General features: G+C 37.9%; 1 protein-coding gene across 2 annotated transcripts in view; it reads left to right on the top strand.

Moving 5' to 3' along the window:
- Window positions 1-15986, top strand: part of PDE7B (phosphodiesterase 7B) — a 475247-nt gene extending 459261 nt beyond the window's left edge. For both annotated transcript variants that reach the window (XM_069077306.1, XM_069077305.1), the window contains 3 exons: window positions 523-619; window positions 7444-7524; window positions 13165-15986. In XM_069077306.1, the coding sequence (XP_068933407.1) occupies window positions 523-619; window positions 7444-7524; window positions 13165-13409 (423 nt within the window). In that variant the 3' untranslated portion in view covers window positions 13410-15986. The remainder of the gene's footprint in view (window positions 1-522; window positions 620-7443; window positions 7525-13164) is intronic.
- The last annotated feature ends 2814 nt before the right edge of the window (window positions 15987-18800 follow it).

Raw genomic sequence — 18800 nt, 5'->3', positions numbered from 1 at the left:
GGGCCCTATTTCAGCCCCACAAATGAAAACCTAGGCTGGGTCTTCAGGGCTGACTTTTACACACACACACACACACACACACACACAAGCAGGCAGGACAAATCCAAACAAACATAATTAAAGTGATAAGTAAAGTCAAACTAGGGAAATGAGGCCCAAGCATTCTCACACTGGCTTGGCTCCTGGCCCACTGCATCCTCAGTGTTGGCTGGCAGCCTCCAGGCCCTAGCCCAGTCTAGAGACAAGTTGCAGCAACTTCCTCCCAAACCTTCTCTATCCAGGCAGCTCCAGCTTCTTGAAATTGGAATCTTCTCTTATTCTCTGCTACAAATGAGAGTTCTGAAGGAATGCTCTGTGGCAAGTGGTGACCAAAGACCATTTCCTTAAAGAGGCCTTTAAAATGGATGAAGAAGAAAGGATGCCCAAAGTCTGACCTTTGACCCATGATCCATGTGCTTCTGACAGATTGCTAACAATCTCTGCCTCTGCTCCCTCCCTCCCTCCCCACTATTCATTTTTCAGATTTTGCTGAAGTGTGCTGACATTTGCAATCCTTGTAGGATGTGGAAGTTGAGCAAACAGTGGAGTGAAAGGGTCTGTGAGGAGTTCTACAGGCAAGGTGAGTGTTCTGGTAATGGAGTGGGTCAAGGGTTTCAAACTGAAAGTGGGTCATCTCACATGGATATCAGCTTCTGCAATCAGCTCTGGTTACCTTAATCCTCCCTTTGAAATCTCTTACAAACTATCCTGATAAAGGGGGGAAGAAATAAAGAAGGAAATAGAATATAAGAAATAAATACATAAATAAATGAGTGGAGGAGGAAGGATGGAAAGAAGGAAGGAAGGAAGGAAAGAAGGAAGGAAGGAAGGAAGGAAGGAAGGAAGGAAGGAAGGAAGGAAGGAAGGAAGGAAGGAAGGAAGGAAGGAAGGAAAAGAAAAAGAAAGGGAACAAGGAGAAAGAACAAAGGAAAAGAAAGTACAGAGAGGGAAAGAAGAAAAGAAACAAGTCAGGGGGAAGGAAGAAAGGAAGAGAATAAAGAAAGGAAGGGAGAGGAAAGAAGAAAGAAAAGGAAGAGAGAGAAAGGAGGGAGGAAGGGAAGAAAGGAATTCCTATTTTTTCAAAAAGTAGTGGGATTGAACAAGAGGAATAAGGAGGGGCACAACAGGATGGATTGGAAAGCAAGGGAAAGTATTTTATGGGCTCCTGTGATGGTGTACCAAGAGCAAGTATCAGGCACAGTTCTGCTTATACTACTCTGACCTTCATTTTAATGAGCTATGCTAAACCTAAAAAGTCATTTAAATGCTTAGGTTGGAGTAGGGGAGTGGGAAGGAGGCTAAGAGAGGAGATAGAGGACAATGTTATCTTCACTAAATGGAAAGCAACAGGGCAGGAGGAATATGACAAAAGCAGCCAAACATCTATCCCCTCCCTCTGTTAAGGAATGAAAGAGGCCTGTAAAAAAAAAAAAAAAAAAGCCAGGTTAATCAACTCAAATATGGTTTCAACAATGAGGTAGAAAAACTCTAACTTATCCAAAAATCAAATAACCCCAAACATTAGGGAAGAAGCTTTAAAGAATTAACCTGATAAGGAGATGTGCAAATAGCTGCAAAGAGCACACTGGCAGAAAGTTCAGAAACCTGAGTTTAAGACCCAGCTCTGCCATTATTAGCTAGCTGTGTGAACTGCGACAAGTCATTAAATTTTTTCTCAATGTTTCCTCATCTGTAAAATGAGCGACTTAGATTAGACTCTTTTGTGATTATTGATCCTTAAAAACAGGTACAGTTAGAAAGTACCTTAGAATGCGTTTAGTCCAACACTGTTATTCCTCATCCATAGATGGGAAAACTTGAGCCTATGGAGGTCAGATGACTGGTCCTAGGTCACACAGGTAGTAATTGTCAGAGGCTGACTTTGAGCCCAGGTTTTTTAACTCCAAAATTGCTCCTCTGTCATACTGCCCCAGCACTAGCTCTCTGGGAAGATGGTAAAGAAGGAACCTTGAAATGAGATGTGATGGATCCCTTTAAATTTATATAGAAAGTTAGAGTTTGCTTCAGCAGCCAGCTATTCTTATTTCTCCTTATTATGTTAATTCTTTTAAATTTCTTCCCTGAGTGGGGTCATTTCATTTTTGGATAAGTCAGGCTTCTCTACCTCATTGGTGAAACCATATTTGAGTTGATTAACCTGTCACAGCCCTTCTCGGTTAACAGTAACAATGTCAGGTTTTATGTGAGTGGGAGAGACCCAATCAGGTCCCAATCCAGGAATGAGCTTGAAAGGATTACTACCATAATAACTCCATATCCTGGTATTGTTAGGACATCAAATAACAGCAGTAATTCTTTTGGAGGAGAGTTCAGTTGAAATTTGTCTGAGTTATATCTTCAGTCTTTAAAGAAAAGATTACCAAGGCACATTTATTCAGTTCACTTAAGACCATCTTTTGCCATCTTTCTTCTTCAGAACCAATGAATAAGGGGTGGCCAGGTAGCACAGTGAGTAAGAGCACCGGCTCCAGTGTTGAGAAGACCTGGAGATCGAATCCCGGGCTCAGACACTTAGCACCCACCCAGAAACACCTGGCCGTGTAACCTTGAGCAAGTTACTTAACCCCAATTGCTTAGGGGCGGCCAGGTGGCTCAGCGAGTAAGCACCACACCCAGAAATAACTGGCCATTTAACCTTGAGCAAGTTACTTAACCCTGATTGCTTTAAAAAAAAAAAAAGAACCAATGAATAATCTATAGTTCTTACAGCACAAAGTGGAACAGATTTCCCTTGGATTGAGTGGGTTGATAAAAACACAAAATCAGTTCCAGTTGCATGATAATTTATAATCTCTCCACACTGAGAGACAACCAAGAGCAAATATGCTGGAGCTGTAGCAAGAATTTAAGTTATTTCTTTAATACTTTAATAGTCTTGACATTAGTGCAGCAGCTGGTAAGTGAAGGACAAGGAGGTAGCTTAGCCTGGCAAGTCCTCTGCTTTGCTTTTCACATTATGACCACTGCTCTTCATGCATGGTCCTCACTAACTTTGACACACCAGATAAGAGTACCTAGGAAGAACCATGCATAGACACTTCATAGTTGTTTAATTTTGAGAATATTAATAAAGAATGGATTATACATTTCAGCACTTTCATTTCCTCATGGTCTGGCCCCCTCCTACCTTTCCAGTTTTCTTACATCTTAATCACCCCCAAGTACTTCATGTCCAATGACACTGACCTTACTATTCTTTGAAGAAGACACTCAATCTCTCCACTTGAGGCATTTCCGCTGGCTGTCTCCCATGCCCAGAATGCTCTCTCTTCTCATTTCTGCCTCCCAACTTAAAGTCACAACTACAAGTCACCTAAGAGAAGCTGTTCCTGATTCCTTTTTAAATGCTAGTGCTTTTCCCTCTGAGATAATCTCCAGTTTTTACTGTATCTATCTGGTTCATCTGTCATTGTTTGTATGCTATCTCTCCTTCAACCTCCATTAGAATGTGAGCCCCCCCCCCCACCCTCCCCCGGCTCTGAACTTAGGGACTATCTTTTGACTTTCTTTTTTCTCCCTAGCACTTTACACAGTGCCTAACACCTAGAAGGCACTTAATAAATGCATATTGACCGACTTGACTTAGTACCATCCTTCAGAATCAAATATATTGAAGAAGTTTCTGAGAAATTTTGGCTTCTTAATTATAGCAATTTTTTGGCATCAGTTAAAAATATCTAAGAAATGGCAATAGCTAGTGTCTATATTTTTATCCACTTCCCATTTTTGAGAGTCAATAGTTTGTTTAAATAGGTTGCATTGGAGCTGCTGTAATTGTACATGATGCTTTTTCATCTTTATTCTTTCTTCTAATTTTACCTTTGCTCATCAATGAGATTGCACACAAGATAGCTGATTTCCAAATGATTGCCATGTCAATAGTCCATCATTTCTTATCTATTAAAATATGCTCAATTTCATTTTTTTTTTTGTGATATTCACTGCTTGCCCATGGTCAATGCCTTCCTACTCTTTTTTTTTTTTAATCATAATAGAGAAGAATGAGACTTCTGGAAAAATCTACAAGCCTTTGGCCCTTTCATTTCCTAATCCACAACCATAGTTTGTGTGTATTTTCCCCTATTCTCCCATGCATCCATCTTCATATAGAAGTGATTATCAGTGTATACATTGATTTGGTCTGGAGAACCTTGTCAAGCTCATTTGAAGTTTTCTTTATAAGTTACAGCAATCACTCTAGAATCAGAGGTCTTACCTGCAAATGCTGCTCCAAATTCATCCTACCTTTGAAATTTTGTGCAGGTTATTTAACTTCTCTGGGTCTCTGTTTCTTTATCTGTAAAACAAAGGGCCTTGGACTATATGGCCTTTGAAGTCCCTTCCAGATTCTGAATCTATGATCCCATGAACCATTCATTCTTGATGGGTTCCCTTCTCTACATTTTTGTCATGAGTAATACAAGGCAATATGACCAAGGTGCCAGAAAATTATGTTTCTTGACTTCAGGTTCATAATAAAACCAATTTTGCCAACTTTTATATTCTCTCTAAGGGGACAACCTGTGGGTCACTCTTGCATTCAGCTGAAACTTTCTTTAGGAAGAAGAGAAATGTCTTGAATGTATAAACCAAAAAACTGTAAAAACAGCTTACTGAGATTGTAGAATACCTTTCCCTATGGATTTAATAATAGAATAGAGAAAAGAGAATTCATTTTAGTAGTTAATCATAAACATTGCTGTTTTACAATATTGTGTATATCCATGGAACCTCTCCATCCCAACAGCAAGTTCATCGTGGCTTATAGGAAAATTATCATTAAAATTGCTAATGTTAATGCATTAATAGAAGTTCAGTGACCAGAACTAGAGAGGTAATGGCTTCCATTATGCTCTGCATTGGTCAGACCATACCCAGAATTCTCTGTTCAGTTCTGACTTCCACATTTTAAGAATGACATAAACCAAAGGTACTAAAGTAAGAATTATAGGAACCTGGGAAGAAAGTGACTGTTCTCAGTTTTTATGACATAATGGAGAGGAAAGTCAGATGTAGTCTGACATACACCCTAGATTTTGGGAGAACATTTGTCAAAGAATTCAAAGATGGGAAGAGTTGTATGGCCTAAAAATTCTACAGGGGAAGTTATCCGTGGAGAGATGTGAACTTGTCAAGAATAAAGTCCTAAAGATAGAAAAAAATATTTCCTAAGAAGAAGAAAATGGAGAGCTACGTAAAGAAACTAGTGTGGATATGCAGAAAAGTTATCACCTAATAAACTTTGAAAAGACATATGAAATATAAAATAGACAGCTAATGAAGGATGAATACAAAAGCATGACACAATCCTAGAAGAAGAGTGTCAGTAATACTAATGTTCACAATGAACTAGAGCTGGGAAGGAATACCAAGGCAATAAAAATAATAGGTTTTTTTTGTTCATTTTGCTAAAAGAATAGAAAAGAGAATCAAAGAAGTGATCTGAGTGATGCTTGGTGGAGTGGATGTAAATCACAGACAACAGAAAGAAGGAAGAACTAGTGAAGTCAAACTTTTTTTTTTTCAGTTTTTCTCCACCAAAGAGAATGATCTTTGGACTAGACTGCATAAAATAAAAATAATAGAGAACCAAGGTATAAATAAAGATACAGTAAGAAAGCAACTTAGTTGCCATCAATTACTTCAAGTCTCAGGCTGAGGGTATTGAGAAAACAGAAAAGATGTGATTGTGCAAAGCTACTGTTACTAGTCTTTGAAAGTTTTTAGAAAACAATAGGAGAATAGGACTAGAGAAGAGCGAATGTTTTCCCAATATTCAAAAACAGGGAAGGGGCAAAATCTTCAAACTATAGGTCAGCAAACTTTCCTGGGAAAACTCTAGGATATTATTAAAGGGATGGTTTGTGAACATATAGAATAGGAATTTGTATTTATAAGGAGCCCTCATATGCTCATTAAGAACAGGCCATGTCAAACTAATCTCCCTTCCTTCTTTAAAAAGATTTACTAGCTATATGACCCTGGGCCAGTTACTTCTTAATCATTAAACCTCAGTTTCCTTCTCTGTAAAACAGTTGTCACAGGTTGTGAGGAAAGTACTGTATAAACCTTAAAGTGTTATAGAAATATGAGTGCTATACAGTTATTTGAGAGGAAAAGACCAGAAGCATAGAGCTGAATTAGAAGACTCTTCTTGTAATAAGCCAGGTGTGAAGTGATAAGATTTCAGACCAGCATGTTGGCAGATATAAAAAAAAGAGCCAGATTTAAGAGATATTGTGAAGAGAAAAAAAAAAAAAACAGGCAGGAGGTAGTAGCAGATTATGTGTGGAGGACATGAAGGAAAGGGATAAGTGAAATATGAGTCCAAAGCTTCAAACACAAGTGACTCAGAGGTTAATGATACAATTGACAAAAATAGGGAAGTGAGGAAAGAGAACCAATTTAAGAAAACTTTCTCTTTAATGGGAAATTGCATGCCTTCTGGAAATCTAAGGGTCAAGGATGTGGGTAATAGCTAGAGATGAACAACGTAGACTGGATTGTTGCTTCAGCTTAAGTCCTCCATATTTGAAGAGGTTAGCTAGATGGGTGTGGAATTTAGGGCTTTCCTGCCATCCTTAGAGGTATTATAACAGCTGCTTATAATCAATACTCCTCTGTTACTGACTACATTTTGAATGGCTAGTCTAATGAAGCCACCTCAAAAATACCTTCAATCTCCCCACATAGGAGGAGGATTGAAAGGGAATATGTAGGTACTGTATACTGTAAGGTAAGCTTCTCATGATGGTTCTGTTTTTTTTTTCTTACTATCTAGCTAACAAAAGGCATTTAGCATCCCTATAAAGAGTTGGACCTTTTGCCTTTTATTTCTATTATATAAAGCAGACTCATCCATTTAAGGAGCCTAACAGACACATGAAGGTAGATTTTGTTAAAATGAGCTATGGTATATTTGCAGAGGAAAGGGGTTTTTTTTTTTGGTTTGTTTTTTTAAATCAGGCCTCTCCAGTTCCTGTTTATTGTCCATTCCTGGCTATCCTCAGATGAAAAGAAAACTGTTAAGCGCAAATGCATATTCTTAACTAGTAACTCAGAGACTGACCCTTGACCTTTCCTAGGACATAAGCCTGCTTTTGGTCCTGTGGTTCCTGATATAAGACCTCTCCTGATCTAGCTGGGCAGACCTTGTGGTAACCTGAATTGACTGTTGATTCCCTGATACATTAAAATTTCACAGTAATTACAGGGGCAGGGGAGGGCAGAGGCAAGTGAGCTTTTAATAAAGGATTTTGGATAATGATAACAAACCAAGCACCAGTTTCTGGAATTTCTTTTCCCAACCAGGTGGTAAGAAATTATAAACTTATTTTCATGAATGCCAAACCACAAATAGATCTTTTTCTCCTCTCTTCTTAGGTCACCTCGAGCAGAAATTCGAACTGGAAATAAGTCCTCTTTGTAATCAACAGAAGGATTCAATCCCTAGTATACAAATTGGTAAGCTGGCCTTGAATTTTTGTTTTAATTTAGTTTGTCATGGACTCACTGCCAGGAGTCATACAACAAATAAATAAACCCCTACACAGATCTGCAAGACTGAAAATGGAGTTTGATAAGATCCCTTTGAATGGTTGAACCCAGAGTGAAAAGAAAGAATATAAACTGCTGGTTATTTAACTAAATAGCATATGTACCATTCTTATTAAAATATGTACATTTAAAAGAAAAATGAAAAACAGGACAAAAGCTTTGTTGAAGAACATTAATCAAGCTGCATTAGCTCTGCTATTTAGAATTGAATCACTGAAAATATGAAGAAGCTCACAAAATTCAATCCTTTTTTAATACTTCTTTCAACACACTTCCCCATTTAAGAGAATCTTAATCCTGTGTTATTAAACTTGTAATATTTATGTAATGGCTAGGTGTGAAGGAGTAAGTCCTGCCATATTATCAATTGAAACTTCTATTGTATGTTTTATGACATTTAGAACCTCAATCAGTTTCATGTTCATCTCAATCATTATCATGATTGATGTGAGGAGTATAATTTGAGTTACTTTAAAAGTTTTGTAATTTTGAAATAAATGCCTAATTTGATTTTACATGAAGCTAATTTGAAGCTTCTGGAGGGTAGGAATTGTTTCATTTCTGCCTTTTTATCTCCAGCATTTAATACGGTACCTGGCATATAATTTTGTTGTTCAGTCATATCCAACTCTTCATGACCCTCATGGACCATACATAACCAGGCCCTTCTTTCCTCCACTATCTCTCAAAGTCTGTCCAAGTTCATGTTTATTACACTATATTCATCTCATCCTCTGCTGTCCCTTTTTCCTTTTGTCTTCAATCTTTCCCAGCATCAGGGTCTTTTCCAATGAGTCCCATCTTTTCATTATGTGGTCAAAGTATTTAAGCTTCAGCTTCAGAATTTGACCTTCTAGTGAAAAGCATGAATTAATTTAAGTAGTGACTGATTTAATCTCTTTGCTGTGTAAGGGACTCTCAAAAGTCTTCTCTTATTACCTTAATTGGAAAGTATCAGTTCTGCAGTGTTCAGCTTTCCCTATAGTCCAACTCTCATAGCCATATATTGCTACTGGAAAAACCATAGCTTTGACTTTGTGGACCATTGTCAGCAAGGTAATGACTCTGCTTTTTAGTTTGTTGTCCAGATTTGCTATAGTTTTTCTTCCAAAGAGCATCTTTTAATTTCATGGTTGCAGCCACTATCTACAGTGATCTTTGAGCCCAAGAATATAAAATCTGACACTGCTTCCATTTCTTCTCCCTCTTATTTGCCAGGAAGTGATGGGACCATTTGCCAAAATCTTAGGGTTTTTTTTTTTGATATAAAGCTTCAAGCCAACTTTTACACTCTCCTCTTTGACCCTCATCAAGAGCCTTCTTAATTCCTTTTCACTTTCTGCCATCAAAGTGGTATCCTCTGCACATCTGAGATTGTTGATATTTCTCCCAGCAACCTTAATTCCGGCTTTTGATTCACCCAGCCTGGTATTTCATATGATACATTCTGAATATAAGTTAAATAAATAAGGTGACAGTGATGAGGTGCAGGCTGCAGGAATCCCCTTGAGCTCTCCTTGAATCTTTGAGGTACAGGCTCTGGGAACCCGCCTTGAACTCTGATTAAATCATCCCATTTGATGACCCATTTGCATGAGGCCATAAGCCTTACATTGTGGCTATGCCCAGACCTCAGTTACTAGCCTAGCCCCACCCCCACCCCCCCACTGTCCATCTACTTCCCACCCTTGAACCTATCAAAATATCAATCCACCCTTGAACTGGCCTAGTCCACCATTATCTGTTGGCTCCAGGTAGCCTCCAACAACTTCCCACCCTTAATCACTCATTGACCTCATCTGACTTCTCCTGAAGACCCTCCCCAAACCCCTCCTCTAGACCACTCCTAGATTCCTCCCACAACCTTTCTGTATATAAGACCCCATCTTGTCTCCATATAGTGTGAGAGTGCCGCAGAATGATCTAGCAGAAACTCATTCTGTGTCAGATGATTCTGGCTCCCTTGTCCCATACAGGCCTTACAGATACTGAGGCTCCTTAAGAGTCTGCCCATTATGGCAAACTTTTAATAAATTTTGCTTTTCTTTGGCTGAGAAAATTCATTGGGCAGAACCCGGTGTGTTGGTATTTTGGGGTCTTGAGCACCCCTAACCCTAAACATCATTTTATGCTAACCTCTTCATTACCATCTCCAACTTTGGATCACCCCCATTTCTACTTTCCATTTTTTCTGCTTCTGCTTCAGAAATTCCTAAACTAGCTGGAGGGAGTCACATCACTGTTTTCCCCTAGGGTCCACTACAAATTCATATTATCTAATCTTAACTTTGACATGGTAATCCTTTTATTCTTTCTTGACTGACTTTCATTCTCTTCTCTGAAGCTATTCCTTTTCCCCACCCCTCCCACTACACAATACCACACCCATTCGCCTTTTTTTGTCAGTAAATGTCTATTTGACTTTTAGTTTTTTGAGACAATTAAGATCATTCATCTCCTGCCTCCTTAGTGTGGGCTCTTTACCCTAAGTCCACCTTTTCTCCAAATTTCCTTTTCTGTTAAAGACATGCTTCCAGTCACTCAAGTGTACAACCCTAGGAAAATCCTAGACTCTTCCTTCTCCCTCACAATCCTCCACACTATCTCTACAGTATGTCTTTCATCCATCTTCTTTCTCCACTCCTAATCACCCTAATTCAAAAGATGGCATCTTGTATTGTAGAAATGATATACTATCTGGTTGAGAGGTAATTGCAGCAGAGTGGATAAAGAGCCAATCTCCAAATCAGGAAGTCATGCATTCAAGTCTTGTCTTCAGCATATACTAGCCATGTGACCATGAGCATGTGATTTAATATCTCAATGGTCTAAACAACTCTCTAAGACTGTAAGTTAGAAAATGTGTTGAACTACATTGGCAAAGGGAGTTTTCCTCACCTAAGAATGGTCTATAACTATAAAATCACAGGTTCAATCCCTATTCCTATATGTTTTGTATTTACTTATCTATGTAAAGGTAAGCTGCTGGGGTAATGAAATAATGATAAAGACTGGATATGGAGCATCTGGCAACTGACTGGATATGGAGGTCACATAAGAGTGAAGATCTAGATCGCTCCTAGATTAGAAACATGATGGATTAGAAAATGAAGATGTTCTAGACAGAAATGGGAAACATAAGAGATGGGGTTAGAAAGAAAGATAATGGGGGCAGCTAGGTGAATAGAGCATCAGCCCTGGAGCCAGGAGGACCTGAGTTCAAATCTGACCTCAGACGCTTACCACAAAAACTAGCCATGTGACCTTGGGCAAGTCACTTAACCCCAACTACCCTCCAAAAGCAAAAAAAAAAAAAAATGAATTCCATTTTGGACATGTTTAGTTTTCAGATGCCTATGAGGCATCTGAGTGAGTCCAGAAGCTTGAGAGTCAGGCTTTGAGCTCAGGATCAAGATGATGACTGGATACATAAATGTGAGTGTACTCTACATAAATATAACTATTGACCCCATTGATGAAATTACCAAAAAGGAGATTGTGGAGATTATGGTCAGCCCAGGTCAGACACTTGGGATACACCCACACATAAAGAGGAGAATTATGGAAGATATCCCTATGAAGAAAACTTAGAAGGATCATTCAGACAGGCAGGAGAAGACCTATAACAGAGCTATGAGGAAAATCCAGGAAGAGATGACTATCCTGAAAGAAAAAGTAGTTAAGTCTCAAAGGCTACAGCATGGTCAAGATGAGAACTGAGGGAAAAAAAAATGCCATTTAGCAATAAAGATCTCTCATTGATGAGCTTGAAGAGAATAGATTCAGTCAAGTGATAGGGATGGAATCCAGATTACAAGAGGTGATGAAATGAGTTGAAGGTGAGAAAGCAAAGAGAATTAATGTTCTTTTTTATTTTCTAGGAGTTTGACTATGAACAAGACAGATATAAAACAAGAATTTAGGGGGATGGTAGAGTCAAGGGAAGGGTTTTAGTGTGTTTTTTGGTTTTGATTTTTCTGTTTTATTTTTTTAATGATGAGGGAGATCTAGGCATGTTGTAGGCAACAGGGAAGGATTCAGTGAATAAGGATATATTGAAAATTAGGGACAGAGTGAAGATGATTGAAGGGGTAATTGGCAAATAGGGGCAAAACTCATGCAGAAGAATAAATTGTCATTCAGATATTGTAGAAGAGTAAACTTTTTGTAATCAATGGTAAAAATATGTTGACCTTGAGATTTTTACAAGAAAACTATCTTGAGGATATAGATATTTTTTAAAAGCTGAGATAGGCCTTAGAAGAAATAAAAAAGATCTTACATGCATCCCCTTGTATGGCTTTGTAAAAATCCTAGATCCAGATAGAAAATCACATTTCATTGTTTTCCCTTAGATCCATGAGGTATAAATGATTCTGGGATTATAATTTTAGAATTTTGACATAGATGATTTTTCACACAGTATGTGAAGATAGTTAACTATACAGTGCCAGTTAGCATGTCCTTTGGCTCTTTTTTTTTTTTTTAAGCAATCAGGGTTAAGTAACTTGCTCAAGGTTACACGGCCAGTTATTTCTGGGTGTGGTGCTAAGTATCTGAGCCCAGATTTGATCCCCAGGTCATCCTGACACTGGTGCCGGTGCTCTTACTCGCTGTGCTACCTAGCTGCCCCTCTTTGGCTCTTTTCTAACTGAAATTGATCAATGAGAAGCTAAAATGGTTAGCAGTCTGCTAAAACAGGTGTTTGAAACATCCTCAGCTGTTCTAAGTTGGTGACATATTTATAGTGGTATTTTTGCAGGAGGATCTAGCCACTTTGATTTCTAACTCCCACACAAAGAAGCACAATAAAATTCATTCAGAATCTGTGCACTAATAGGTGCTCACTTAAAGCTTACCTTTGCTTAGCAAACAATGTAAGTTAACAATGTAAGATACCTAAAATGCATTCTTTTGCATGAAAACAACTTAGATTCTAAATACAAATTAGTTTTATTAATTCATTAAAACAAGCTCCTAAAGAGCCTCTACCCAAAAATTAGTTTAGATTAGTGCCATGAATTTATGTTTGTCAAGGTCAAGGTTTTGTATAGCTTCAAGAATAACAAAACTAATGTATCTTTAAAAACAAACAAACATATATATATATATATATATATGTACACGTACACCTGTGAATGTATGATCAGAAAGAACTGAAGGATTTCTGCCTAAGTTGCCATTGATGCCTATAAATTTAAAGGCATTTTGTATTGTAAAATGGGTTATACATAAAATTAAAGAGAGAATCTAGTAATCCAACCTTTTGACTTTAATCAGATAATCATTATACCTCACTCAATCCAAGTTGATGAGGATTTTTTTTTCATAGTATCATAGAGCTAGAGCTGGAACAGTGATCATCGATTTTATAGATAAGTAAATTGAGACCAGGGAGTTGAAGTAATTTGCCCAGTGTCACACATGTAGTAATATCAGAAGATGTGAACCTAGGTCCTCTGACTCCAGAACAAGTATTCTTTTCATAGTTTCACTTTCCTTGTAGGCTTCTCATGATGATCTCCTTTGAATTTTGTCTTTTTCCAGGTTTCATGACCCACATTGCTGAGCCACTCTTCAAGGAATGGTCCCATTTTACAGAAAATAGTCCCCTGGCTGAAAATATGATAAACAATCTCACACAGAACCTGGCCAAGTGGAAAAGTTTACAACATACACAACCCAGCAGTGGTGGTGGAAGTAGTGACAGTAATAGCAACAAGATCAATGACCAAACAGGCCAAGGAACTGAAAAAGAGGAGCAGACTGAAAATGAAGGAAACACCCCATAATAGCAGCCCTGCCCTCTTCCCTTTGGCACTGCGATCTTCTCTCTGCTAGTCAGGATGAAGTTTGAAATCTCAGTGTGCACAGGGCCATTGAGAGCATAAAAGGAAACAGAATCTCTAAGGGTGTCCTTGTCAATAAACCCAGACTGCTTCTGGGTTTTGTTCCTGTGCTCTTTTGACCCCTTCCGTCCCCATTTTTCTAAGTGTATCAAAGCCATTTGTCACTTCTGATCATTAGCTGCTTGAGTGAGGAACTCCGTTCAATAAGTGCTGAGACTGGTCCCAGGAACAGGCTTCGCAACTATCAGGGGAAGATTGGAGAGGAAGGAAGGCATTCTTGGCCACAAACTCCATTTGCCCTTGGTCATACTGTGACATGCAGCAGTTCATAGGTCCAGAGCACTGGACAGTTTTTTAAAATCTGGCTACTGAGCTGCACAATAAACCACCAGCAAATTTGGAACTCAGAGGACACTGGTTTTAAGTGTGTGGGCATAAAGGAGGGCAAGAGAAAGAATCTTTTATTTTAATAATAATAATAATTATAATAATAATAAACCTTTTTAACTTTTATATTCTGTGCACTAGACAAAGGATCTAAAACTCTGGACTAAGATTATTCTATCTACCCAACCGGTCCCAGAGGAGGCTCATTTTGTTAATAATTTTTATGCCACTTTAGGTTAAGAGACTGGCATCTTCTCAATTTAAGGAACAGTGGTTTCCTGTCAGAACTGCGGGGAAGGTGTTGTACAGTCCATTCCTTTGCACCATTAACCAATCTATCATTTTTGATGCCTCCATTTCAATGACATGTTTATATTCATGCATGTACATTTCCTGTAAATACAAAGCGCTACTGATTCTCATGCCAAAATCCATAAGTATTATGGGATTGCTACCTGTATAAACAATGGCACTGTGAACAGAATATTGTTAGTTTTAATACAAGAGAAAGCATTTGTAAATATGGTATAGAGTTTATTAATACACTATTGTTTGCAGATAAAGGCCTTAACTTTAATCATCTTTCATCTTCTGAAAGCTTCCTGAATTCATGTCCTCTCAGATGTGTTTCTGAACTGCCTTTCCATGCCCATCTTTTCTGCTTTTCCAGCTCAGATCATAAAACAAAACTGTGTAATAGTCTTTTTAAGAGAGTTTTTGGAAACTTCACATGCATTCCACTCAGGACCATAGTGTTTAATCTATGGCACCTAACATCACTTCCTCAGAAGAATGAGATCCTTCACAAAGCCTGAAGTAATTTTTCAACACAGCAATGTTACCCATTATATTGTGACAAGCCAACTGATATGCTTGTGTTTCTTAGACTTTTGCTATGGGCTATGGCAGTCGGCAATCTCCACGTGAGACCTGGAAGGTTCCCCAGACCACCTATGACTCCGCCACCATGTACCAGTGGGGTTTCCATGCTTTTTACACCTATGAAGTTGTCTGTTATGGCTACAGTACCAAAGTATCCCTTTGTTATGGTTTGGATTCATTTCTTTGGTCTTAAAAGTAGCTGGTTTTGATTTCCTCATTTCACAAAAAACACTCAATCCAACTGTTTCAGTTGAAAGGTGTCATTTTTTTTTAAAAAAAGGAAAACACTCTTTTCCTTCTTAAGACTTTATTCTAACTGTCGAAGGTCACTGGCTAATTACAGCTTTGGCTAGAATAATCACCTTGGATTGCGCTTTTTCATTCCAATGCCCTTTTTTTTTTTTTTTGCAAGGATTTACACGTTAAATCAATTATGGCATTCTATTCTTCTGCCAAGTTCTGTGCATTGAGCTGTGTGGCCGCACAAGTTCTAGCTTAAGTCACCGTTAGGAAAATAAGTAATGCTGCTTTCTTTTATCTGTTAAGCAACACTGCAGAGGAAAGATGACCATATCTGCCATCACTAATTTGTTTCTGCAATCCCAGCTATGGACAGCTCAATCTTATCTTCTAAAATGCAACAGTTCTCCCTCTCACTTTATATAGTGATACATTAGAAAGATGACCTAATTAATAATGACCATCTTTGGAGAGGGTTTAAGATTAGCAGAATTAAAAGTTCGATAGAAAAATTTAGGAATGTGGGATGTCTTGGTATCATAACAAAGGAAACTACTAGGTGATCTAATCTAATTCAAGTCATGAAAATTGTATAAAGTGGATGAATGTCACATTGAAGTTCATAAAAAGTATGAGGAGGGCACTGTTGCAAATACATGATGCTAATTCCTCCTTGCTCTGCAGTGGTTTCAAACTGACTTCATAACAATAATTCAAGGTGTTCTTTACTATCTCTGGGCTTAGTGGGACACCAGTAAATGAAAGTTTGGATAGGCTCCTCTTCCCAAATCTCTCTAGTCTACCAGTTTTAGTTGGATGGATGTTGTAGGGCAGGCTTTTGAATAGCCTATTGTTTAACATCTTTTAAGATCATGTCAGGGAAGGTAATTATGGGGCTAATAAAGTAGAGACTGAAAAAGGTGAGATCTCTTGTAGCTAGATATGTGGCTTCTTTGTGTTTAAGAAATGCCTCATGTTTAAATTATAATTTAAATAAATGAATAAGGTTTGTGGGGTGTTGTTTTTATTTTTAACAGTATCCAAGATTGCAAAATTGTGGGTCAAAAATATAAACCTTAGAATTTGGGGGAGGGAAGAAGATGTCACAGAATATTACCAAATACCTGAGGGGTTAAAACTCAATGGAGCTGGCTTCTAGGATAAAGGTCATGGGCAAACTGAACAATGCTGCATGAGCTAGATAGCACTGACTGTCAGTTACTCAGTACTTGCTTGTCCACTTTGTAAATTCTGTTTCTCCAACTGCATGCCATTTAAACACTGCCTGGCATTAGCACCTCCAGGAGAAGACTGGCAAAGGAAGGAGGTAGCAAAACTGAAATCACATCCAGGGTCCTCTTCATATTAGCTACCTTCATAGAATGTTTCACTCAGGAGGGGAGCTTAAGAAGATTGTTAATTACAAGGAAGGTACTGGATTCATTGGATTTTATTTGTACTATTCTTATTTCATTCTTCCATGGTCCACAAATCATCTAGAATTGAACCACATTTCTTTGGAAGAGAGGAGTCAAAAAGCCACAAAAGTTAAAAGTAAAATCAAGATCAAGCTGAAAGAGTACACAGCTTGCTAGGTGAGATTAGACATTTCATAGCTCTTCTCTATTATGGTAGCAGTGAAGAAAAAATCTAGTAGAGTAGGTATCCATGAGCACTATCCTAAATTCAAAGTGAAGATTATGCTCCTTTCCTAATTGCTTAAGGGATGTTGATAGTAGCCAAGTATTCTGAATAGCTCATGATACTCCCTATTACAACCTGTTATGAATACAAAATACTATATTATGAGTTATGAGACTGTTATGAGACAAAATACTACAAGTGGCTCCTTTTGAACAAGCTCCTCAATGGATATCTTTTAGATTTCAAAAACTAACAACTTTGTCCAGCCTTGGCCTCTCCAGTCATTGGATATTCCAGGTGAATAGTAAAAATTAAGGATAATTCATATAAAACTGCTATGTTATGTAAATGGTCTACTTTTCATAAATAGATTCATTTCACGGATCAATCTGTCAGTTTCATTGTGGGTGCTGCAACTGGAAAAGATGCTTCCTCAGGTCTCCTTTCACTGGTACAAACATTACCACCTTCATTCATTCCAGGGAAGATGATAGCAATAAGATGTGCCAGTAAAGGCATTAATAATAACAATCTCTCCTCCTAATTAACTGCTATGCTCATTCCAAAAAAATCTTTTCCCATCTTACACTTGAGGTATCTCCTATAGAATAAACTAACAGTAAGACAGATTCCCCTCTCAGAGAAGTGAGCAGAGAAACATGTATACATTTGATTGTGCAATTGTCCCCAAAAGACCATTTCAAAGAGCTATAGTTAAGAATATAGTCTTGTATATCAGAATCATACCCATCTAAAGATAATTGCTGAGTACAATAGGAATGGGTGAAGTACCCAAATATTTCCGGAAATTAGGAAGAAAAACAGTACACTCTGTGTTCCCTCACACTCATACCTGGATGTCTATTTAATTATTCCAGATCCATTTTTATCAAACTTTATAGTCAAATTCCTACAGATTTCTTGGAAGAACAAAAAAGCCACGATCTGTTTACAAGGAAAAATGTCCTTTCCTTCATTCTCAGATATTCTATACCAGGAAATAATAAACAATAGTCAAAATCTAGTGCTCTAATGTGAAGGTCAGGCATGCTTTTCAAAAGTGCATCTGAACCCATCTGAACCTTGAACATCGCTGGGGCTAAGCCAAATGGGAAGAGACAGATTTGTCTGTCCTTAGATACTGCCTGCTAATAGAGTTAATGAAGATAAACTCTAGCTATTCCAAACAGCTGATGTTTTGCTTGCTAGCAGTCTTAGAGTCAGCATGGTATTGTACAACTTAGCTTCAAAAGGTTCCCACTCAAATTACCCTGAGCCTTGAGCATCTTTTAGCTCCTGGCTTAGAAATAACTTTGCAAAGAGACAACTATGGCCAAAGAAAATTTTAAATGCTAGGCAAATAGTAGCAAAGAACTGTTTTTTTTTTTCATTTATTTTACATTGGGAGGCCTGCCTAGTTAATTAGAAAAGAAAAAAAGAATCACTATCACCTTGGATTTATTATTATTTTTTACTTCTTTCTCAAGTTGGTTAAAACAATCTCTGAAACCTCTTGCTTAAATTACAACTAGAAAAACTATTGCTTAATGGTCTCTATCCTTGTCAATGTCATTGATCTCCTACAGTATACTAGAGGTCACTTGGCTTTGTATGCAACTCAGGTACGGAAAAAAAGGTTGTGCCAAAAAAAACAATCTTTTACAATAAAGTTATGATCCACTTCAACATTCATGTCAGTGGCAGTTGAACCAAAACAATTATTCACTTGAGTGATGAGTTTTAGTTACTTTGTCTTACTCAGATTCTTTTCCATGATGAGACATACTGGACTGTCTGAGGAAACCCCTGGTAACCGGTGCTTGATGATTAGATTGTCTCGGGTGTTTCCTGAATTCCACATTTACTGTCCCCAAAGAAACAGGTAAATTGTACATGATGTAACCAGTTCCATGCTGGCTATCCATTTCAAAGCAGCTTCTCAGTCGATGTCCATCACCTGACATATGGTTGTATAGGATATTATTATGGTTAGTTTAAAAAAAAAGAAGCTAAAAATGGAGCAAAAGATTTAGTACTTGTACTTCTTGGGGATACATTTGAGAATCAAGACACTTGAACACTGACAAAATAAGGAATTTTACCCCTATTTGTCATTTGAAACTCTTTCTATAGGACATGGTAAGAGCCATAGTTGGTTTTCATATTAAGCCAATTAGACTT

The sequence above is a fragment of the Petaurus breviceps genome, unplaced genomic scaffold, assembly GCF_028583685.1.
Source record: "Petaurus breviceps papuanus isolate PSGF00001 unplaced genomic scaffold, PetGlider_PUasm1.0 90977, whole genome shotgun sequence".
NCBI classification, from domain to species: domain Eukaryota; kingdom Metazoa; phylum Chordata; class Mammalia; order Diprotodontia; family Petauridae; genus Petaurus; species Petaurus breviceps.
This window is presented reverse-complemented; position numbering and strand designations above follow the sequence as displayed.